Source organism: Fopius arisanus, unplaced genomic scaffold, assembly GCF_000806365.1.
Source record: "Fopius arisanus strain USDA-PBARC FA_bdor unplaced genomic scaffold, ASM80636v1 scaffold00019, whole genome shotgun sequence".
Lineage (NCBI taxonomy): Eukaryota > Metazoa > Arthropoda > Insecta > Hymenoptera > Braconidae > Fopius > Fopius arisanus.
The window spans coordinates 876,346-895,679 of NW_011887758.1; the positions used below are offsets into that span (position 1 = coordinate 876,346).

General features: G+C 35.8%; 1 protein-coding gene and 1 long non-coding RNA gene across 4 annotated transcripts in view; one reads left to right on the forward strand and one right to left on the reverse strand.

Moving 5' to 3' along the window:
• Nucleotides 1-15,685, forward strand: part of mnb (minibrain) — a 38,237-nt gene extending 22,552 nt beyond the window's left edge. For all 3 annotated transcript variants that reach the window (XM_011300778.1, XM_011300779.1, XM_011300780.1), the window contains 6 exons: nt 9,158-9,326; nt 9,561-9,728; nt 9,833-10,119; nt 10,310-10,456; nt 11,167-11,599; nt 14,279-15,685. In XM_011300778.1, the coding sequence (XP_011299080.1) occupies nt 9,158-9,326; nt 9,561-9,728; nt 9,833-10,119; nt 10,310-10,456; nt 11,167-11,599; nt 14,279-14,736 (1,662 nt within the window). In that variant the 3' untranslated portion in view covers nt 14,737-15,685. The remainder of the gene's footprint in view (nt 1-9,157; nt 9,327-9,560; nt 9,729-9,832; nt 10,120-10,309; nt 10,457-11,166; nt 11,600-14,278) is intronic.
• On the reverse strand, nt 15,074-18,900 carry LOC105264126 (uncharacterized). The gene is made up of 2 exons (XR_891965.1): nt 18,849-18,900; nt 15,074-16,824 (listed from the first exon to the last, which is right to left on the reverse strand). It is a non-coding gene; the product is annotated as an uncharacterized lncRNA (long non-coding RNA).
• Between the last annotated feature and the right edge of the window lie 434 nt (nt 18,901-19,334).

The window sequence follows — 19,334 nt, forward strand, 5'->3', positions numbered from 1 at the left end:
TAAAAATTTCTTTTCCCAGTGCGGGTAGAAAATAAAAATCGTTTGTAGTTTTTTCTCGAAATATTTATTATTCATTGGATTATTATTTTTCCACGGAAATTCAATCAGGTCTCACTCGGAGGAGTCGGTTATTAATATTGTTTATTACCGTTGGGAGGGGGTGGCCAGCAGATTGATCAGATCATGAGGGAATAATGGTGGTATGACGGCAGAAGGGCGGCGAGGGGACGGCAAGGGGATGGCGAAGGGGAGGCAAGGGGGATGGTGGAGGTGAGGAGAAAATATAGTCAGGAAGTTATGATGGCGAAAGGGAGGCGAGTTGGCGCCACCCAACGTATAAACGACACACGTACCAGACTACTGGCACAGTACTGGCGACGTCACGCGAACTAAATTACCCGCGACCAAAACCGTGATACAACGGTACATCTCCCACCTTTTCACTTACACCAATTTTTATCTTGTAAAAATAAAATCACGAGAATACGTAATGAGAAACCACAACTCCAACCATCTCCAACGAATATCTCAGGATTTCAATGAATCAGGTATCGTTCTGCCTGAAAAATATTCTCAGGGGTAGATATTATAATTCGCTGATCTTGACTGATTGGTAAAAGTATTCGTTGAAGATTCGAGATAGTCGGGTGAAATTGAAATTTCGAGAACGTTCTCCATTGAAATTTCATTCAAATCAAATTCTGATCATTGGAAATTTAGATGACATTGAGGCTGAAGTCTTTTTAAATGAATTCAAATGAACATTTTCTTAAATTATAGTTTACATAAAATGATAAAATTAAAGTTTCATCTACCATTTATTTTTTTAGAACAATAAAAAAAAATAGATATATATGATTTAAATTCAAAAAAACAAAATTAATTTTTTTTATTCATTAATTATGGTTTACAATAACGAGATAAATTCCTCCCAGCAATAATCGAGTGGATTTACCTCCGAAAAAATGTCTCCCCATTCCCCAGGTATTTATCTCCATGTCTGGACGTTTGATGGTGATCCAGTCCCCGAAGAAGACACTCGAGTCTGAATGGTAACGATAACTGCGTCGCGATTAAACGACTGGGGATATCGTTCACCCAATGAGAAGACAGACGAAGAGAGAAAGATCCCTGGGATATGGTATCGTCGGTACAGCCATTATTCTTTGCCTGGAAGGCACGCGAAAACCGTTTTCTCATTTCTTTCCTCAAGTGCACACACTAGGTAACTCCCACCCCCTCTCAGCTGGACCCAGCGATTTCTCGTTTCTCCAGTTTCTTTTATTATTTTCTTGAATATTTTTTTCCCCCTCCCCCATTTCTTTTTTTTTTTCCTCTCAAACACAAGACCGTGCTCAGGGAAAACTCACGTAGAGAAATCTCAATGTAGTCGGCGACTGGAAAAAGAATGAAAAGTAAATGATGGAGGGGAGGAAATAATTGATGAGACTTCGTATGGCTGCACAAATCGAGATGGGGTGGGTGGAAAAATGTGCGTGATCCAAACGGTATTGGAGGCTTGTGGTGGATGCATTCCCAGGATGGGGATCGGTATGAAACAGCCAACATTCGACGTCGGGGAATCCTCTGTTGTCCATGATGCTTGGTCAGGTGCCATGCCAGTCTCATAGTCCCTTCATCCATGAATGCTCTATCCACCCTAAACCTACCACCCCCTCGCATCCCTCATCCCTCCACCCACCACTCCAATCCCAGAAATAATCCAAATATTGCTCAGGAATTATCTCTATGCTATAATTAATTTTAATTATCAATAATTTAAATGAAACATTTTGATTGTGTTAATGAAATTTAATTTTTATGTGAAATATTCAAATGAATTCAATTTTTTATATAAAAATGAGATTTCGGTAATTAAATTCAATCTATTACTTTTTAAATGAAACTTTAATTTTTGTTTATATTATTAATTGTTTTAAATTTGACGTCTAGATTTTTTAAAGAGCTCATGTGTCGTATATATGTATATATGAGGATATATAGATATTGACACATGGCCTTGGCGGTTTTATATAATAATTGAAAGAGAAAGTTTAAACAATTAGGGAGTGTGGGAGTATTTAATTAATGAACAAAAAATTGAATCTTGAATTAAATTAATAAAATGCACTCGGATGATATGAATATTAATATTGACATGAAAATTCAAGGGATAATTGATAATTTATGTCACTTTGTTTCTGAATATTCATGTACAGCTGAAAATTCAATGGACTTGTGGTATTCTCATCTGCCTCTCGGTGAAAACCTGATGGCTGTCTCGATTTCTTAAATTCTAATAACGATTTATTTCCTAAATTCGATTCAACGTCACTCTCCTGGGAATTTATCATATTTTCTGTCAGATTCATACTGAAATTAATTCAATCCCTAATGACTTATGCATTGATATTAATCCCAATATTTAATATAATCTAACAACAATGGAATTAATAAATTTCCCAGGGTACATCTCCCTGTCGAACCCCGGATGCTCGTCTTTCTTTCAAATGGAAGTTATCGTCTCAAAAAGGTGAAATTTTTCCACAAAAAAGTGAAAAACTTAGTCAAAGAACCGGAAAACAGTATAAGACGGAAGTGAAAACCCGGTGGAGAGGTGCGCGATGAAGAGGGCGAGAGATAAAAGAAAATAGATACAAAAAAAAAGAAATAAAGAAAGGGGCGCGGGGTAGAATGGGGTGGGACGGGTTTAAAAATAAGAATAAAAAGGATGGAGAAGAAGCGAAACGAAATACTAGATGAGACGAAGAAGTATTGATACTTTGGAAGTGACGTAGTGATTTTTCGAACTCCTTGAAAAGCTCCTGGAATGGTGAATGGGTGGGTGGTATGGGGTTGGCTTTATAGCGGTTCTCTCCGTTGTGAGAATGAGACGAGACAGTTTCCACCACTCGTATATATGCTAAACTGCTTCAACTCTTGGTTGTCCATTGTTTTCCCTAGTACGGAAACCACTTTTTGGGATAAGAAGGTGAGAAAGACTGATTTTATTGGTTTTCGAAGAGGGAGAGAATTCGATTCTTGGCGCCTCTTGCAGCATTTCAAATTCAACTTGGCATATTACATGTAACCACCCAACCACCCAACCACCCACCCATCCACCCATCCACCCATTCATCCACCCACACATACCAGCTAGCTCTGATTCCCTTCACCATTCCCCTCCCCCCAATCTACACCACTCGACTTGTCGATTCGACAAATCCCCTGGAAATAGACTTCAGACGATAGGGTGATCAGTGTGTGGTTCACCAAAATCGACAATTTTCTTTTGGTCTAACAAAATGGTCGGTGAAATGAAATTAAATCCGGATCTCCAAAGATAAAAAAAAAGTACCTAGAGAATGTGTAACGGGTGTGCATGAGAGGAATAATGGATGTAACGAGGTGGGATTGGGCTGTTGGGTTCATTCGATTCTATTCGCTGGTGGGAATGTCAAACTTTCGAAAAAAAAAATGAACACTTTTAAACGTCGATTCGGCCAAACAATTCCATTGGTCATCGTCAATACCAGGACATCGTCAATAATTGCATTTGACCCTGGTACCTTTCGATGAAGACATTTACAAATGTCATAATCCCTCGACCTCGGAAAAAGGATTGATGAAAGGTGAAGAGAGAAAAATGCGGGGCTATTCACTATGAAATTCCCTGACACCATGATTTAAGATTTCAGACATTCCTGTGGGGTAATGAGATCATTTAAATGATTGCATTTGGAGGATTTCATGATTTCGAACGATTTCATATGATTTTGAATGATTTTATATGCAATCACATGAAATTAAATGAAATTAAATCTCATGATCTCATGATCTCAAAGAAAAATTTCATGATTTCGCATGATTTCATATGCAATCACACGAATCGATGAAATTTCATGATTTGATTGCATTCAATCTCATCCGATTTCAAATTATTTCATATGCAATCATACGAAATCCATGAAATCTCATGATTTCAATGATTTCTGATGATTTCATGGAATTGTATTCGATGTTATTTAATTTCATATGATTTCATCCGACTTCAAATGATTTCATATGTAATCATACGAAATCCATGAAACCTCATGATTTCAACGATTTCTGATGATTTCATGGAATTGTATTCGATGTTATTTAATTTCATATGATTTCATCCGATTTCAGGTGATTTGATGGGAATACATTCGATTTCATATGATTTTCATCCGATTTCATATGATTTTATCCGATTTCAAATGATTTCATATGATTTCATCCGATTTCAAATGATTTCATATGCAATCATACCAAATCCATGAAATCTCATGATTTCAGATGATTTCATGGAATTGTATTCGATGCTATTTAATTTCATATGATTTCATCCGATTTCAGGTGATTTGATGAGAATACATTCGATTTCATATGATTTTCATCCGATTTCATATGATCTCATCCGATTTCAAATGATTTCATATTCAATCACGCGAATCGATGAAATCACATGACCTCAACGATTTCAGATAATTTGATAGGATTTAATGGGATCACATTCCATTTCACCGCGATTTATGAAATAATTTCATCGAGACGTGACACCCCGATTTCACCAGTGAATAGCCCCTCGGAAAAACGGCTTAAACCTGCCTCACCGCTGGTATTTTCCCACCTACGTACCAGTGGTAATTACGCTAAACTGTCGGCACCAGTGTTACCCCGTAATTTAGCCCCCGACGAAAGAATTAATCTCGGCTCATTCTATCAGCACGAAAGCCTCAAAAAAAAAAATCCTGTACACAGATTATACCTCGGATTTCTGATACCTTTCTGCCCAGTTCGCAGGTTTTACTGGTAAAAAAAACTTTCCATTGACCGTTAGGCTTGTGTCAGGTGACTCAGAAGAGATTCAGGGACGTACCACTAGTGGAATCCTCTAAAAAAAAATTAAAATTCTCCAATTGAAAGGATTTACTCCCCATAATCAGTCGTAAATCCAAAAAATCAGGGACTTTCGGGGAATATCTTGAATTTTTTGGGAATATCTTGGAGTACAGGGGAGATAGCAAAATTTAGGTTGTAACATTTTTTGTAGATCTCGATTAGCTCCACAAAAAAGGTATCGACATTAATATGATTATCTCCATTACTTTTGGAGATATTCTCTATTTCCGGTTTTCTCTAAGGAATTTTTCTAGATGAGTTACTAGTTAGTCATGAATAAGTGAAACAGTTCGAGTGAATTTCGTCATTTTCGATAGGACCGTTTTACCTCTTCGTGGTCGAAATAGAATTCTATCGATCGAGCGTTTAAAATAGACGATTAAAAGTAATAGGGAATTGAGAGGTTCGAAGAATGACAATTTTAATTAATCACTAGAAAATCTTCAGTGCTGTATCTTCTCGAGTCTTCCAGAGATTAAATTCAATGATATAAAAATTAATGATTAAAAAAATTCTCAACGATTTGATTTTCCCTGCACAAGGGGTGAGGAGGGGGAGGAAGGGGAGAAAGGGGTGGAAGGGGAGGAAGGGGTGGAAGGGGAGGAAGGGGAGGAGAAGGTGAATGATAAAATCATTAACACTCCAATCAATTAATCCCAGAATGTCAATGTCTTCTCAGACTCTGACTGAAAAGAAAACCTGAATGAACTCCACATCCATTTCACTGGGGTTTCCCCCAAAAAAAAAAAATCTCTCCCCAGCCCCCCCACAATCTAAAAAACCCTGTGTTACTCTTTACCACTGTTTATTCCCTGAAAAAGACTGAATACGAAAGAATGGAGAAGAAAATAAAAGGCGCACTGGTGGAAGGTCGCGAAACGGCCCCTGGCTCTTGTATTTCTTTCTCGCGTGGCTCTCATTCATGACTTTCCTGGATCGTTTCACTTCTCCATCCTCTTTCATTCTTTCTCACGTTTACATCTCCCCCCCTGTCTCCATCGTTTTCCAGAATATCTCTCACTTGCCAGATGAAACTCATCTCACTCTAATGCTGCAAGTTAAAAAAACCATTGCACAGATTAATAACGGCCTCGTATGGTGACGTGGCCATTTCGTCATCCAGTCTGACAGCCTGAATCACTAAAATAGCTCGACCAGTCCCTCGACAAGGCGACAAACTCACAAGAAAATACAAGTCGAGGGTTTCTCGTTGTGTGCATCTATACAGACTGGTCCACTGCATCCTCTACCTCCTATCGGTTCTTTTTTTTTTATCGTCTGGCTCGCCGGTTTCAAGAATTCAAACGAACAATCACGATTCAAACGAACAAAATTTAATGCTGAATATTTTTCCATTTGTCTTTAATTAAAACAGAAAATTCATTGACCATTAGATTTTTCCAGCAGTGATAATTCATTGGATTCATTAATTTTTTATCAACTTATTCATTCATTTATTTATTTATACAGCAAAAGAATCATTTCACAGGTGTCACAAACTTTTTCAATTTATTCAAACAATTACAACAAAGACATTTAAAAAATTTCAAATATATAAAATTCGTTGATATAACGTTTTGAGTATTTACCATTTCTCCTGAATTTAATGATTTAATTGTTGCTGTGGTTTTAAATAAATGAGATAATGTTGAATTTCAATTTATTTTTTTTTATTACAAATGTCTTCTTTGTTTAATATCAGCATCAACATTTTCATCTCATCCTCATTTATAATTCCTACAAGGATGAAGTATTAAAATATAAAATAAATGTATTTAAGTGATGGTGTCCCTGGGGTGGACTTTTGGGAGTTCTCTCTGGCGCATAGCAACAGAAACGAGTGGAGAATCGGTCTAGCACCAGGAGAGAGCAGCTCCACCAGCGCGATTCGCCTCTTCTTTCCTTTTCTCCCTTTATCTCACTCGGTCTCGTCGATGGGAATAATGTGCACATGGGGTACTTTCGGGGAGAACAACCCTCACCAACTGCCATTTACCCCCTTTTCCCAATTGACAAGTAAAAATTCAGGGGCTCGAGATGAGAAATCACCAGTTCATTCAGACCATTTTTCACTCTCTCATTTTTATTCATATGAAAATACCATTATTTTTTGGTAATTGTTTGATTATTCTTACAATTTTACTGGCAATCCCTTTAATTTTATGGCGACAACTTTTCTTTATCGTACTGATACTCATCATAACATTTCATTGTCTTCACTTTTATATTATCTCATAATTTTATAACACTCATTTTTTACTCCCAATTTATGGTTTCCATTATTTTTCATATTGAATTATAAAACGATTAATTAAACCCTCGATTATTCAATACTATTTCCAATTTCGTAAATAAACAATTGCCGATGTTAAATTAATAATTTCCACGAAATATCTGGTATTCAACTAATATAATTATGAAAAATCTCTTGCCAAAAAAAATGTCGGGGAATTTATTAGCTCACGTTGTTATTGCGTTGATCAATTGTTATCACTTAATTGACGCAATTAGCTTATTATTCTTCTTGCTCATTATTTTTTCCAGCTTCATTGAATTTTATTCGTTTTATCCATGAGGATGACACGTGAAAAAATTGCGAAGTAAAAACATTAGGTACTGGTATTATCGGATGTTGGGAAATGGGGCCAAACGGGTCACGTGAAACGGAGAGAGACTGGTTGTTGGGGTAGGTCATGTCCTTCCGTGTGATTTTCAGTAAAACCTTGTGCGTATGGTATTTATAAACAGCAAGTGCCATTGATGGTTTTCTCTTGAGTTAATGCTGCTGGTTGCATCACGTAGATCTATCCTAAATTCATAGAACAATCAGACGAATGAAAACAATAAAAAATCCGAGAAGATATCAATGATTAATTAATTCGGTTCTACAACGGAAAATTCGATATCAACAATGACTTATTTGTTTATCTCCATTGATTGATCATTGGTTAATGATCAATTTAAGTAATTGGAGGAAAGGTCTCCCGAAATTTCAATTTTCCCAGAATTTTTCCAGATTTTTATCTGAATCCTTCGAATTTTTAAAGATTTTTGTGGGACGATCAATTTTTTTATTGAATTTCCATTTAAATCTGAAAAAATGAGAATTTATTAAACATTAACTGATTATTTAAAAAAATAAAATGACTCCTCGAACTCTCCCTTAAACTCAAAATTCCCACTCTTTACAATTTGTTCTTAAATAAGGAGAAAGGGGTGGTAAAATGTCGACAAAAAAATATCCACCCCCAGAATCCGAGAAAGCATGATTTTCACGTGGTGGCATTGTTATCGATCTTTCACCCCCGAAAAACCCAAAGATCGGATTCTGCGCCCTCACACCATCCCTATTTTTTTTTTCTCTCCACTCTCCCTCATTTTTAGTCTCTGTACCGGTAATTCCAGGGTTTCGAGAGGGGATGGCTATCAGGTCATAGAGAGGTGACTGCACAGCATTTATCGAATCACATGGTACTTTGAGAAGAAAGCGCGGGTAATTTTGTGAGCGAATAGAGGATTCACGATTCATCACAGTGGGTGGAGGGGTAAAAAGGGGGTAGTAATGATCACTTACAAGGGGTAATAGCACTTAACTCCCTTTTTTCTCCCTCTTTTTTTTAACCCCAGGCTCTTTCGTACCAGCGTCCTCCCTCCTTATCAACCCTTTCGTTATTTCAGCGAGGGACGATGGGTGTAACGGAAAGAAAGATGGATTACACTTGGGGTTGAGGATAAACACTTGGGAGGGTTGAAGCTCTGTTGACTCTAGTATTAGCTCCTCCAAGATTTTTACCAATTAAACATCGTCATGGAATTCATGAGAATTCAGTGTCTAATCGTTCGCCATTTTTCCAACCCAAATCAAATCATTATAATCATCCATATCCACATAATTTATTTATTTATTTATTTATTGAATCTCAATAGGAAATTGGGAGGGTTGAAGCTCTGCTGACTAGTATTAGCTCCCCCAAGATTTTTACCAATTAAAAATCGTCATGGAATTTATGAGAACTCGGTGTCCAATCATTCTCATCATCCATATCCATATAATTAATTGATTAATTAATGAATTAAACTTCAATTAAACAGAACTGTGGATTCTGCGTGCAAAAAATTTGATACTCAGAATAATTAATTATTATTAGTGATACTGATGCTAATTTATTACCAAATAAAACTGTAGTCAGTCCATAAAATAGCGTAATGATTATTTTTTTGACTTCAGGTTTACTATGCGAAGAAGAAGAGGAGAGCGCAACAGATGCAGGGTGAGGATGGATCGCACAAGAAGGAGAGAAAACTCTACAACGACGGATGGGACGACGACAACCACGACTACATCATCAAGAATGGTGAAAAGTTTTTGGATCGATATGAGATTGATTCGTTAATAGGTGAGTCCTAGGTTTTCCTTAAAAATCATTAAGACAGACTTTTATAATCAAAACACTAAAAATTGGGACATGCGATGATCATATAAATTTATTTCTTTTAATTGATCATCTCTGAATAAATTTTATCAATTTGAAAAAAAAATGGGACAAAAGTGATTATTAATGTTGTTAATTATGTTGGGAAGATGTAATGAATGAATTAATGAAATCTAATCTAATTAATCTAATCAACAGGTAAAGGTAGCTTCGGCCAAGTAGTGAAAGCATTTGACCACGAGGAGCAGGCACAGGTAGCAATAAAAATCATCAAGAATAAAAAACCCTTCCTCAACCAAGCGCAAATCGAAGTTAGGTTATTAGAAATGATGAATAGAGCGGATACCGACAACAAGTATTATATAGGTGAGTAACATCCCACCACCCATCAATTAAAACTCATAATTAAAATGTCTGACTCGTATTCTTCAACTGACGTACATCCTTTTTTTTTATCATTCACTCTGCAGTTAAACTGAAAAGGCACTTTATGTGGCGAAATCATTTGTGTCTGGTGTTCGAGCTACTGTCTTATAACCTCTACGACCTACTTAGAAATACGAATTTCCGTGGGGTGTCATTGAACCTCACGAGAAAATTTGCGCAACAACTGTGTACTGCCCTCCTGTTCCTGTCCACACCGGAATTGAACATCATTCACTGTGATCTGAAGCCAGAGAATATTCTTCTTTGCAATCCTAAGAGGAGTGCGATCAAGATCGTCGATTTTGGGAGTTCGTGTCAGCTAGGACAGAGGGTAATTTGTTATTAACAATGTATTATTAACAATCCAAATCCAATAGATCATTTTATTGCAAATTAAATATTCAATTGCTATTGGAATAATCACTAGTTTATTTGTTTTTACTTGTAAATTAAGAATTATCGATTATTATGATTGCTTTTATTGCAAAAATTTTTTATATGATGGATTTTTCGTCTTTCAGATATACCAATATATACAATCTAGGTTTTATCGATCACCCGAGGTTTTACTCGGTATTCCTTATGATCTGGCGATAGACATGTGGAGTTTGGGGTGTATTCTAGTGGAAATGCATACAGGGGAACCTCTCTTCAGCGGGGCTAACGAGGTAAGAATTTCTAGGAATTTTCATTTAATTTTTCATTGGTTTTACAATTGTCTCTGATTTTTTGGGAAATTTTTTGGAACGATAGAAAATACGCGAGACGGTTGAGAATTTTTATTCGGAATTCAAAGTATTCAAATTCTAGATTTCTCTCGACTGATAGTGTTATCTCTTATCTTGATAATTTTAACCCACTGATTGTGTGTCTCGGATTCCTCCGTAGATTTCCGAAAAATCAAGTTGAGAATTTCGAGTACTCCTGCACAATAAATCGAGTGTTACAGTTTTATTAAATGTCAATTGATGTGAAAAACTAAATTGTTAAAAGACTTTTGTCCGGAATTGTTCACTCTTTCTCGTAAAAATAATGAAATTCCTTTCACATAGATTCCTCAAACATTTGTTAAACATTTCCAATAAAATCAGCAATCCCCCAGCGAAGTGAAAATCCCAACTATAACTCCCTGTCGTCGAGAATCAATGCGGATGAGTAATTAATGATCTCTTTCATGATGAGGTCGATCACATGAATAAAATAGTGGAAGTACTGAATAACTCGAGGTAGAGAGCTTCATTAAATATCGATTAATAAAAAAAAATCAATCTAACATTTCGAAATAAGAATTTCCCAAGTGGATAGAGAGTCCCAGAGACAATTCCCAGTCGTCGATAATCAATGTGAATGTTAAATAAATGATCTCTTTGATGATTAGGTCGATCAGATGAATAAAATAGTGGAGGTGCTGGGTATGCCACCGAAGCACATATTGGACCAAGCGCACAAAGCGCGGAAGTACTTTGACAAACTCCCAACGGACGGTTCTTACGTACTGAAAAAATCCAAGGACGGTAAAAAGTACAAATCCCCTGGTTCCCGAAGACTGCACGATATACTGGGAGTTGAGAGTGGTGGTCCAGGTGGTAGAAGGTTAAATGAACCAGGCCACTCAATATCCGACTACCTCAAGTTCAAGGATCTTATACTTAGAATGTTGGATTTTGATCCGAAGACGAGGGTGACGCCTTTTTACGCGTTACAGCACAATTTTTTCAAGAGAACGGCCGATGAGGGGACCAACACAAATATTGCTGCTGCCAATAGTGCTAATACGAGTCCAGCGGTGGTTGCTATGAGCCAGGACAGTGGTGAGTTATATTCCATTATCATGACTAATCACTTTGTAATTAATTAGTCGATATTTTGAATTTTTGTCGAATCAACGTGTGTATCGCCAAAGACGATGATCATGTGAATTTGTTGATATTCAGAGGAGATTTCAACCGGTAATCAATCGAGTGATGACATTTTGTGTATTGAGATCACTAACGTCGACTCTAGGCTCGAAATTCAGCGAATCCAACGATTTAAAACATTTTTTAATATTTACTATTACGAGTGTAGATTAAATTAATGGTTTAATATGTATATTTGTGCCGCTTGATTTTCATCATTCATCTTCAGTTTTAATCATTATAGTTTCGTTTTTTATATATTTATTTACACTTGTCGTACGATCTAGCTTCAAAATATTGCGCGTCAGGTGTTTCTGGTGTTTTCAGAAGAAACCAGTGAATATCCAGATTTTAGTATTGTTAATGAGTTATGAGTTAATGTTATTGTGAAACAAAAAGGCACCTGAATTTTTAGGATCAGCCTCGAGAGACGATCGATGACCGAGTGTTGTGACTGTTGAGGACACATTGTTCAGAGATTTTCAGAATTTTAGGAGTTTTGATTTGTGCAGAAAGTAAGATAATATTTTTCTGGATCTTTTTAATTTTATTCTCATTTTTTTTTCTCTTCAAATAAATATTCTTTCACCGTTGATGTCAGGGACACGCAGGCGAGGCTGACTGTTAAATAAAAGAGTTAAACATAAATTAGGGATTTATTGTGAACGATCTTTGGCTGACTAAAGATGCAGTGGAATTTTAGATAATTATTTATTGAATCGTTGGAAGATGGTGCTGATAATTGAAATAACTGTAGAAATATGCGATAAATTAAAGTGTTAACGATTGTTAATTACCGTTATCGCTTAGTTTCTGCACAAAACTAAACCAAATACTTGTTGTTGCCCGTAGATATGATGGGGGGACAGTACGTGGCTCGATGACTGTCGTATCCGCGGGGCGGCGACGACCTGTCCTAGGCCCCCAACCCTAATCTTACTTACTAACATAAGTAAGTTTCTCTCTAACAAACAAATCCTATCAAAAAACAATAAAAAATAACGTGTCAATTCAAATTGAACAATCTAACAACCCCATCCAGCATATTTATTTCAAATAAAAATGATGTGTCCCGTGGCCTCGGATTGCAATGAGCGAAGCCTTGCTTGTCTGTATTGAATAATGAATAACAATATCTGTTATATTTTTTATTTATTTTACTTTCTTCCATAAAATATTGCACAGAGCCATGGAACGTATTTATTTAGCCCGTGGCTCTGGCCTTCATTTTTCCGTGTCTCGATGATAATTTTCACCTCATAAATTCATAAATTACATTTCCCAATGCAAAAGCCGTGGCCTCAGTTTTTATATTTGATTTTAAATGATTATTTTAAATATTTGGATGGCCTGGAATATTTTCCCCTTGATGATATTTTCCCCTCCACATCGTGTTGATTGATTAATTTTTTTTTTGGAAAATAATTCAGCGAATTGTTTCAATCAAGCCGAAGGTATTCCAGTGTCGAATGATGTAATGCATCTGTGTCAGTCAGTTCGTACATTTTATTTGTAGTGAGTCCATCGTTTTGTTAATGAGTTATTACCGAAGAATATGAATAATCAACGAGGAATAAACATCCGCATGCTATTAGCAATTTGCCTTGTGCCGCTGTACACGTGCCATCGAATCTTACCCTCGGAATATTCAATTTGTTATTAATAAAATCCACAAAGTGCAGCGTCAAGCATCACCTTGACGCTTCACGTGCGTTTCCCAGGTTTCTCCATTTTAATTACATCAACTCAAATGTCCTTCTTCATGTTTGAGATTCTTGTCAATTTAATCATCATTGAAAATATATCAATAGCACTTATTTTACCATTAACATTCTTCCATTACTGCACGTAAAGCACGATTATAACAATTGAAATTACAATGACAAGTTATTGTGCATCTAATAATGTTTTCTGGACTATAGAGTGATGAAAAAATAGATCATGAAACGAGGAAGGGTGTTAGGAGACTCTACGATGGATCCAAATGCCTGCCAGTTCCCCAGCCCTCTGTAGAACATTAGAAATTAATTTCTTCGTAGCCCCCTACCCCTAACCCCCTCCCCCCTCACCATTACATAATATTCAGCAGCGAAAATGTAAGGGGTAATAAGTCGATTTTCCTAACAACCGCGTTTTCCCCGAATATCTCAGAATTTATCAGAGATAGCGAAATTTTTGTAAAAAGGATTTTTGCAGTACTCGTGCCATTCTATGAATGAAGTCTTTACAAAAAATTCGCCATCTCTTCTAGATTCAGAGATATTCCTCGAAAACGTTTCACCCCGACTCACCGTTTACCTCTTCGCTCTTGAATCTTACCTGCACTGCCAGAAATTTTATGTAAATGGATAAATAAAATAGAAATCAGAGTGGAAATCTTGAGATAAATAAATTATATAAATAAATTAATATGAAGATGAATGTTCTGGCAGTGCAAATAAAAAATTAGAGGTCTTAGTGGGTGAACTATTGTCTAGCAATTAGTCTTTTATTTCTTCTTATTATTGAAATAAATTGATTTAATGATATGAAGTGCATGTTGCGATGTGAGTGTCATCGACTGATTAAAGATAATAATTGAAATGTCCACAGGACTGGTAACAATGTCAGGGCAGGGTAGTGGCAGTAGTAGCAGCTTGATGCAAGTGCCAAGCCTACCTGGTGGCTATCAGCCGATGGATTGTGAATCATCACCACGTCAATGTGGTAATCGTCGTGTTAATATGACATGTTATCCATCAACACCAGCCACTGAGGTGCCAACAACCTCAGCCCCGACGTCCATACAGTCAATGGACAATTCACGGATAAGCTCTCTTGGCACTTACAACAGCCTCATTCTCCCTGGTATGGGGCATTTACCAGCCATGATGACATCACCTATGATACCACAACAAAATTATTACAACTACAGTTATACGGGCAATGATGCCCATGGTATTGTGAGACAACCAACGTCGGTTGCAACGAGCAAACAGAGAGATCCTGAACGCGAGGACAGTCCAATGGTTGGTGTTTGTGTACAACAGAGTCCAGTTGCTATACACTGAAATTAATTTTTCATTAATTATCCGTACAACTGGCATTTCAATTTTTCGAATAGGAAAGGGAAAGGGTGACAAATTCAACATGAAAATTCAACAAATTCTTTGGTAACATGTTTAGAAAATAATAAACGTTGATCTTCATGGTGAAGACTATTGACGAGACATGTAGATCAATCTTGATGATTGTTTACAATAGATATGACAATGGTAAGCCTCGAACAGACTCGAGGTGCATCGACAATGATTCATGGAATGACTTGAATGAGTTGGAAATTGGTTTTTGTTTTTTAGGGGAGAAGGGATTGGGTGGAGACGGTATTGATAGATATTTTTTTTTTTTTCTCATTTTAACAATGTGACGAAGGCCCCGACGTTGGGCGTGACGTGGAGCATGTATAAATACGATGGAAAAACCAGGGGGAGGATTGAACGGCCTAGTGAGGATGAACCCAACTGGCCTCTCGGGCCCCGCCCGATTAACAAAACAGACACTTTAAAAATCACGTTTAGTCGGTATCCATTAAGTAAAAACCATGAAAAATTCAATGAGATCAAGTTATAATAAACGAATAAACCACAAATGAAATGGCATCAGTTATTGTGTGGCCTAGAGAGCAAAAAAAAAAGTGATAACTACTATTATTGGATAAATAAAAAGAATTATATATATAACAATGTAACCATGTACTCCGATAGAGTTTTATACACGATGTCACGAATGTAATGGTTTTTAGCAAATAATTGTCATGAGACAGACGCATTGAATGCTAGTTATTTGTACAATACACCTAGGTGAATGATATAAAATAAAACAAGAGTGCAGCTTTAGGGTTTAGCTTTTAACTATTAAAGTAATGGAGATAAATAATTGATTAAAACGTGTGAAACTCGACTCTTTTATTTACTTGGATAAAGAAAAAATTCTGGAAGAGTGAGTTTTGGAATGAGACAACTGAATAAATTGGTAATGGATGAATGGAATATTTTGTGAGTGTGTGGGTAATGTGTGTGAGGGCGTAATGCCAGATGCAAACGTCTGTTTGTTGCTGAATAAGGACTCTAAACAAACGGGCTTTGCGCGGCTTAACAATACATATTTATACATAAACACGAAGAAAAAGAAAAACAAAAAAATGCATTAATAAGAAAGTTAAAAAAAAAACGTATACATGTAAGATTCATCAAGAATGGTATAATCATACGCGAAAGAGAGGAACCTAGGTACTTTACAATTAAATAAAAAAAAATTGACAAAAAAAAATTCAATACACGCGTATCGCATGCAATTGTTTTCAACACACATCATCATTGATTTCTACTGTTAATTATTATTGTGGTTTTTTTCTCCTTTTTTTATTCTCTTGAATTCGTCGTTCCATTTAATCAACTATACTTCCGTGATTCGAGTGATGGATTTAAAAAAAAAGGGGAGCTCACGACATTTATCACGTTCGTCAAGATAATTTTGCTCGGACGGTTGGAATTGAACAAACAAATGGGGAGTTGTACGCGATAGGTAATCTTTCTGAAATATCCAGGTTTTATTTTTCATTGGGGCATGAAAATTTATCATTGCATCTATCGAGTGAAAAGTAATGATGTATTTGTTCAATTACAATCGTTTCGAGGTGATAAGTGTCCCTTATTTTGTTGAACATTGATAAATTATGGTGATAGGCACTCGCAGGGGGAACATCTTGCCCTAAAATCAACAAATTCGTCTTGAGTTGATGAACCATGAAGTGTTATTGTACATGATTAAATAAATTTCTGGTGAAACGCTGACGTGTGGCAGGACAGAGGTGTGAAATAAATCTGGGTATAACTGAGCGTTTTCTTTCAATAACTTGTGCGGTGATTACGTTGCAGAATTTTTTAAGATAATTTGTATATTTTTATACAAATCGAATAGGACTCTGCGCTGATATTTTGATCCACTGGTGCAGATTAAATTTAATGGGAATCCCCGATTTAGGTGTTACCTTGTATTCCTCATCCCTCCAGACTTATCGTCGAATTCCTTTCCTCATGCATGCATTTATCACCCGTTTCTGGATACTCGTGGCTTTTCAGGGGCTCATTATAAATAATCTGAAATGATTTTATGGTTTCATTATCGCTGGGAAAATTCCGAGGTTTTTGCAAAGTTGTGGAGCCAATTGGAGATGTCATGGAGAAATATTAATTGATTATCTCCAAAATACCAGAATTCTATTGGTAATAATTGATTAATTGATTTGATTGATTGATTGATTAATTAATTATCACTTGATTCGATTTATCATTCTTCACTGAATTTTGTGCCCAAAAATTCTGCACTTTAAAAATGTCTATCTATTGATGCTATTTCTCACGCACGAGGTGACGAAAAGGGAAAAAAAAACGTTGAAAAAAAAAAAATAAATAGCAATAAAATTATAATTATTTTTACACACATTGGAAGAGGGCTTGACTGTACATCCCCTTTTCAAAAGATGCAATATTAGTGTCGCAGACTGATAAACGTGTAATTTTACAAAAAGAAAACAATGAATAGATAGAGAATATTTAAACTATGATAAATCTCACACTGAAATAGATAAACTGCCGAGAAAATGTACTGTATTATATGCATAAAACAACCACTTGTTATTTAAGGAGAAAAAATATATGAGGGGAGAATGAAAATTCTTGTTGAGACATGGCAGTTGATTTTTGGGTACAGAATTGCACTGAATGTTTTTTTATCGGTTTTTCAGAGTATTTTAATCTCAGAGTTAATTTCTAGTGAATGAAATCACCATTTCGCGGGATTTAAGTTTAAAATTGACGATGAATTGTTCCTTGACTTCGATGATTCCTAAATTATTGAGAGACTCTCACGTAAAATCGTGACAATTACCAAAAAAACAATTACGAATAGACAAATGAGAGAGATAAATAAAACAAAACTGACTAATGAAGATGAAGAAAAAGTGGTCATTCAACAGTTGTCACAAAAATACTGAGTATTTAAGCCAATTAGCAAACAACAGAAATGTATACATTTACATAGACTAAGTGCTGGCCGAGACATGTTCCAAGCTAATTGTAACGGGTAAACTTTTTAAATCCCTCCACCAGTTACACCAAAACATCTCTTCCATGAATATATATATTTTTCTTTGGTTTTATGATTTCACTGAGAACTCAAACGAAATTAACTGAGTTAAATTGAGGAAGCTCGAGTGGATAGAGTTCTACGATATATTCTCAAGTTAAATCCTACGATAAATAATCACACGAATTTGTACAATTATTTGGTAAATAAATAAAGAAAATAAGTAATAGTACAGAGTTCATTTTGGCAGTTGAGATAGTCTGTATTTTTTTATCTAGCAAATACACACAATCACACTTTTGTAAATAATACCATCAATTCACAATGTACTCTTATCTTGTCTTCATGAATTGAAATGTTACTTTCATCTTGATTTTGTAGGGGAGAATAATTGTTTATACATAGAAAAAAATGAGGATAAATGGGGGGGACGTAACTCAATAGAGTGAGATAATTTATTATCCTCCATATTTTGCATAGAATTGAGAACGTGCCGCGGCCAGAGTAAATGAAATACCGTAATTTTCCTAACGTCATATTTAAAAAGATTGTGTTCAAAACATATATAATAATACGACTGATTTGCCCTGGACACGAGTTGAAGTGGATTATAGCGACGTTCAAGGTTCAATAGATGTTGTTTTGGGGCTAAAATAACATTGAGTGAATGGAGAAATTGAATTTTTAAATAAATTCATGAAAATACCAATCGATTTATAAAGAAAAATACGTGAAACGAGAGAGAATGGATAAAACGTCTATACAATATGAAGATAAAAGTGAAAAATTGTATCTAATCTGTATACATTTCTATATTATAATTATATTACGATCAATATATGCAATATTATAATTAAGAACTTTAAAATAATATTACGTAAGATTAATAATAAACAAACGCATCTTAATTTTCGTTGTGGACTATTCGTATTTTTCACTCGTTAATTATTTTGTGGAGTTTTTTTTTATTTTTCATTTATTCATCGATGGTTTAAGAGTGGAGGAAAATCTTTTAATCATTTTTTTAAATACAAACCGATGGCGCAATAATTATTTCCGTTTTACAAGATGGTTGATGCAATTAGCAATGGAGGCAATGGATGATTTTTTTTTAAAAAGGGGGAATTTTTGGAGTGTCGCCACCTATAAGCCCCTCCAGGAGTTCATCAGTCCTGGGGGGTTGAGTAACCCCAGCGGCATCGTAGTACTGCACCCCAAGAGAGGGACCCCACCATATGCAATGCGGGGGTGTTCATCAAGTCGACGGGGTGAATTTTATTTTCTGCGGTATGAATGCTTTTTGTTTTTTATTTGTTTAACTGAAATTTAGCGGACTGTAGAACGAGCGGAAGAGGGAAGCCACATCTTATGGAGTTTCAAGTGAAAAAAATTATTCAATGTATTGAATATATACTACTAATGAAATTATAATTTCAAAATTGGCGCGTTGTCGAGTTGGCAGCGTGCTCGCCTGCCACGCGGGCGGCTAGGGTTCGATCCTAGCGGCATTCATTTTTTTTTT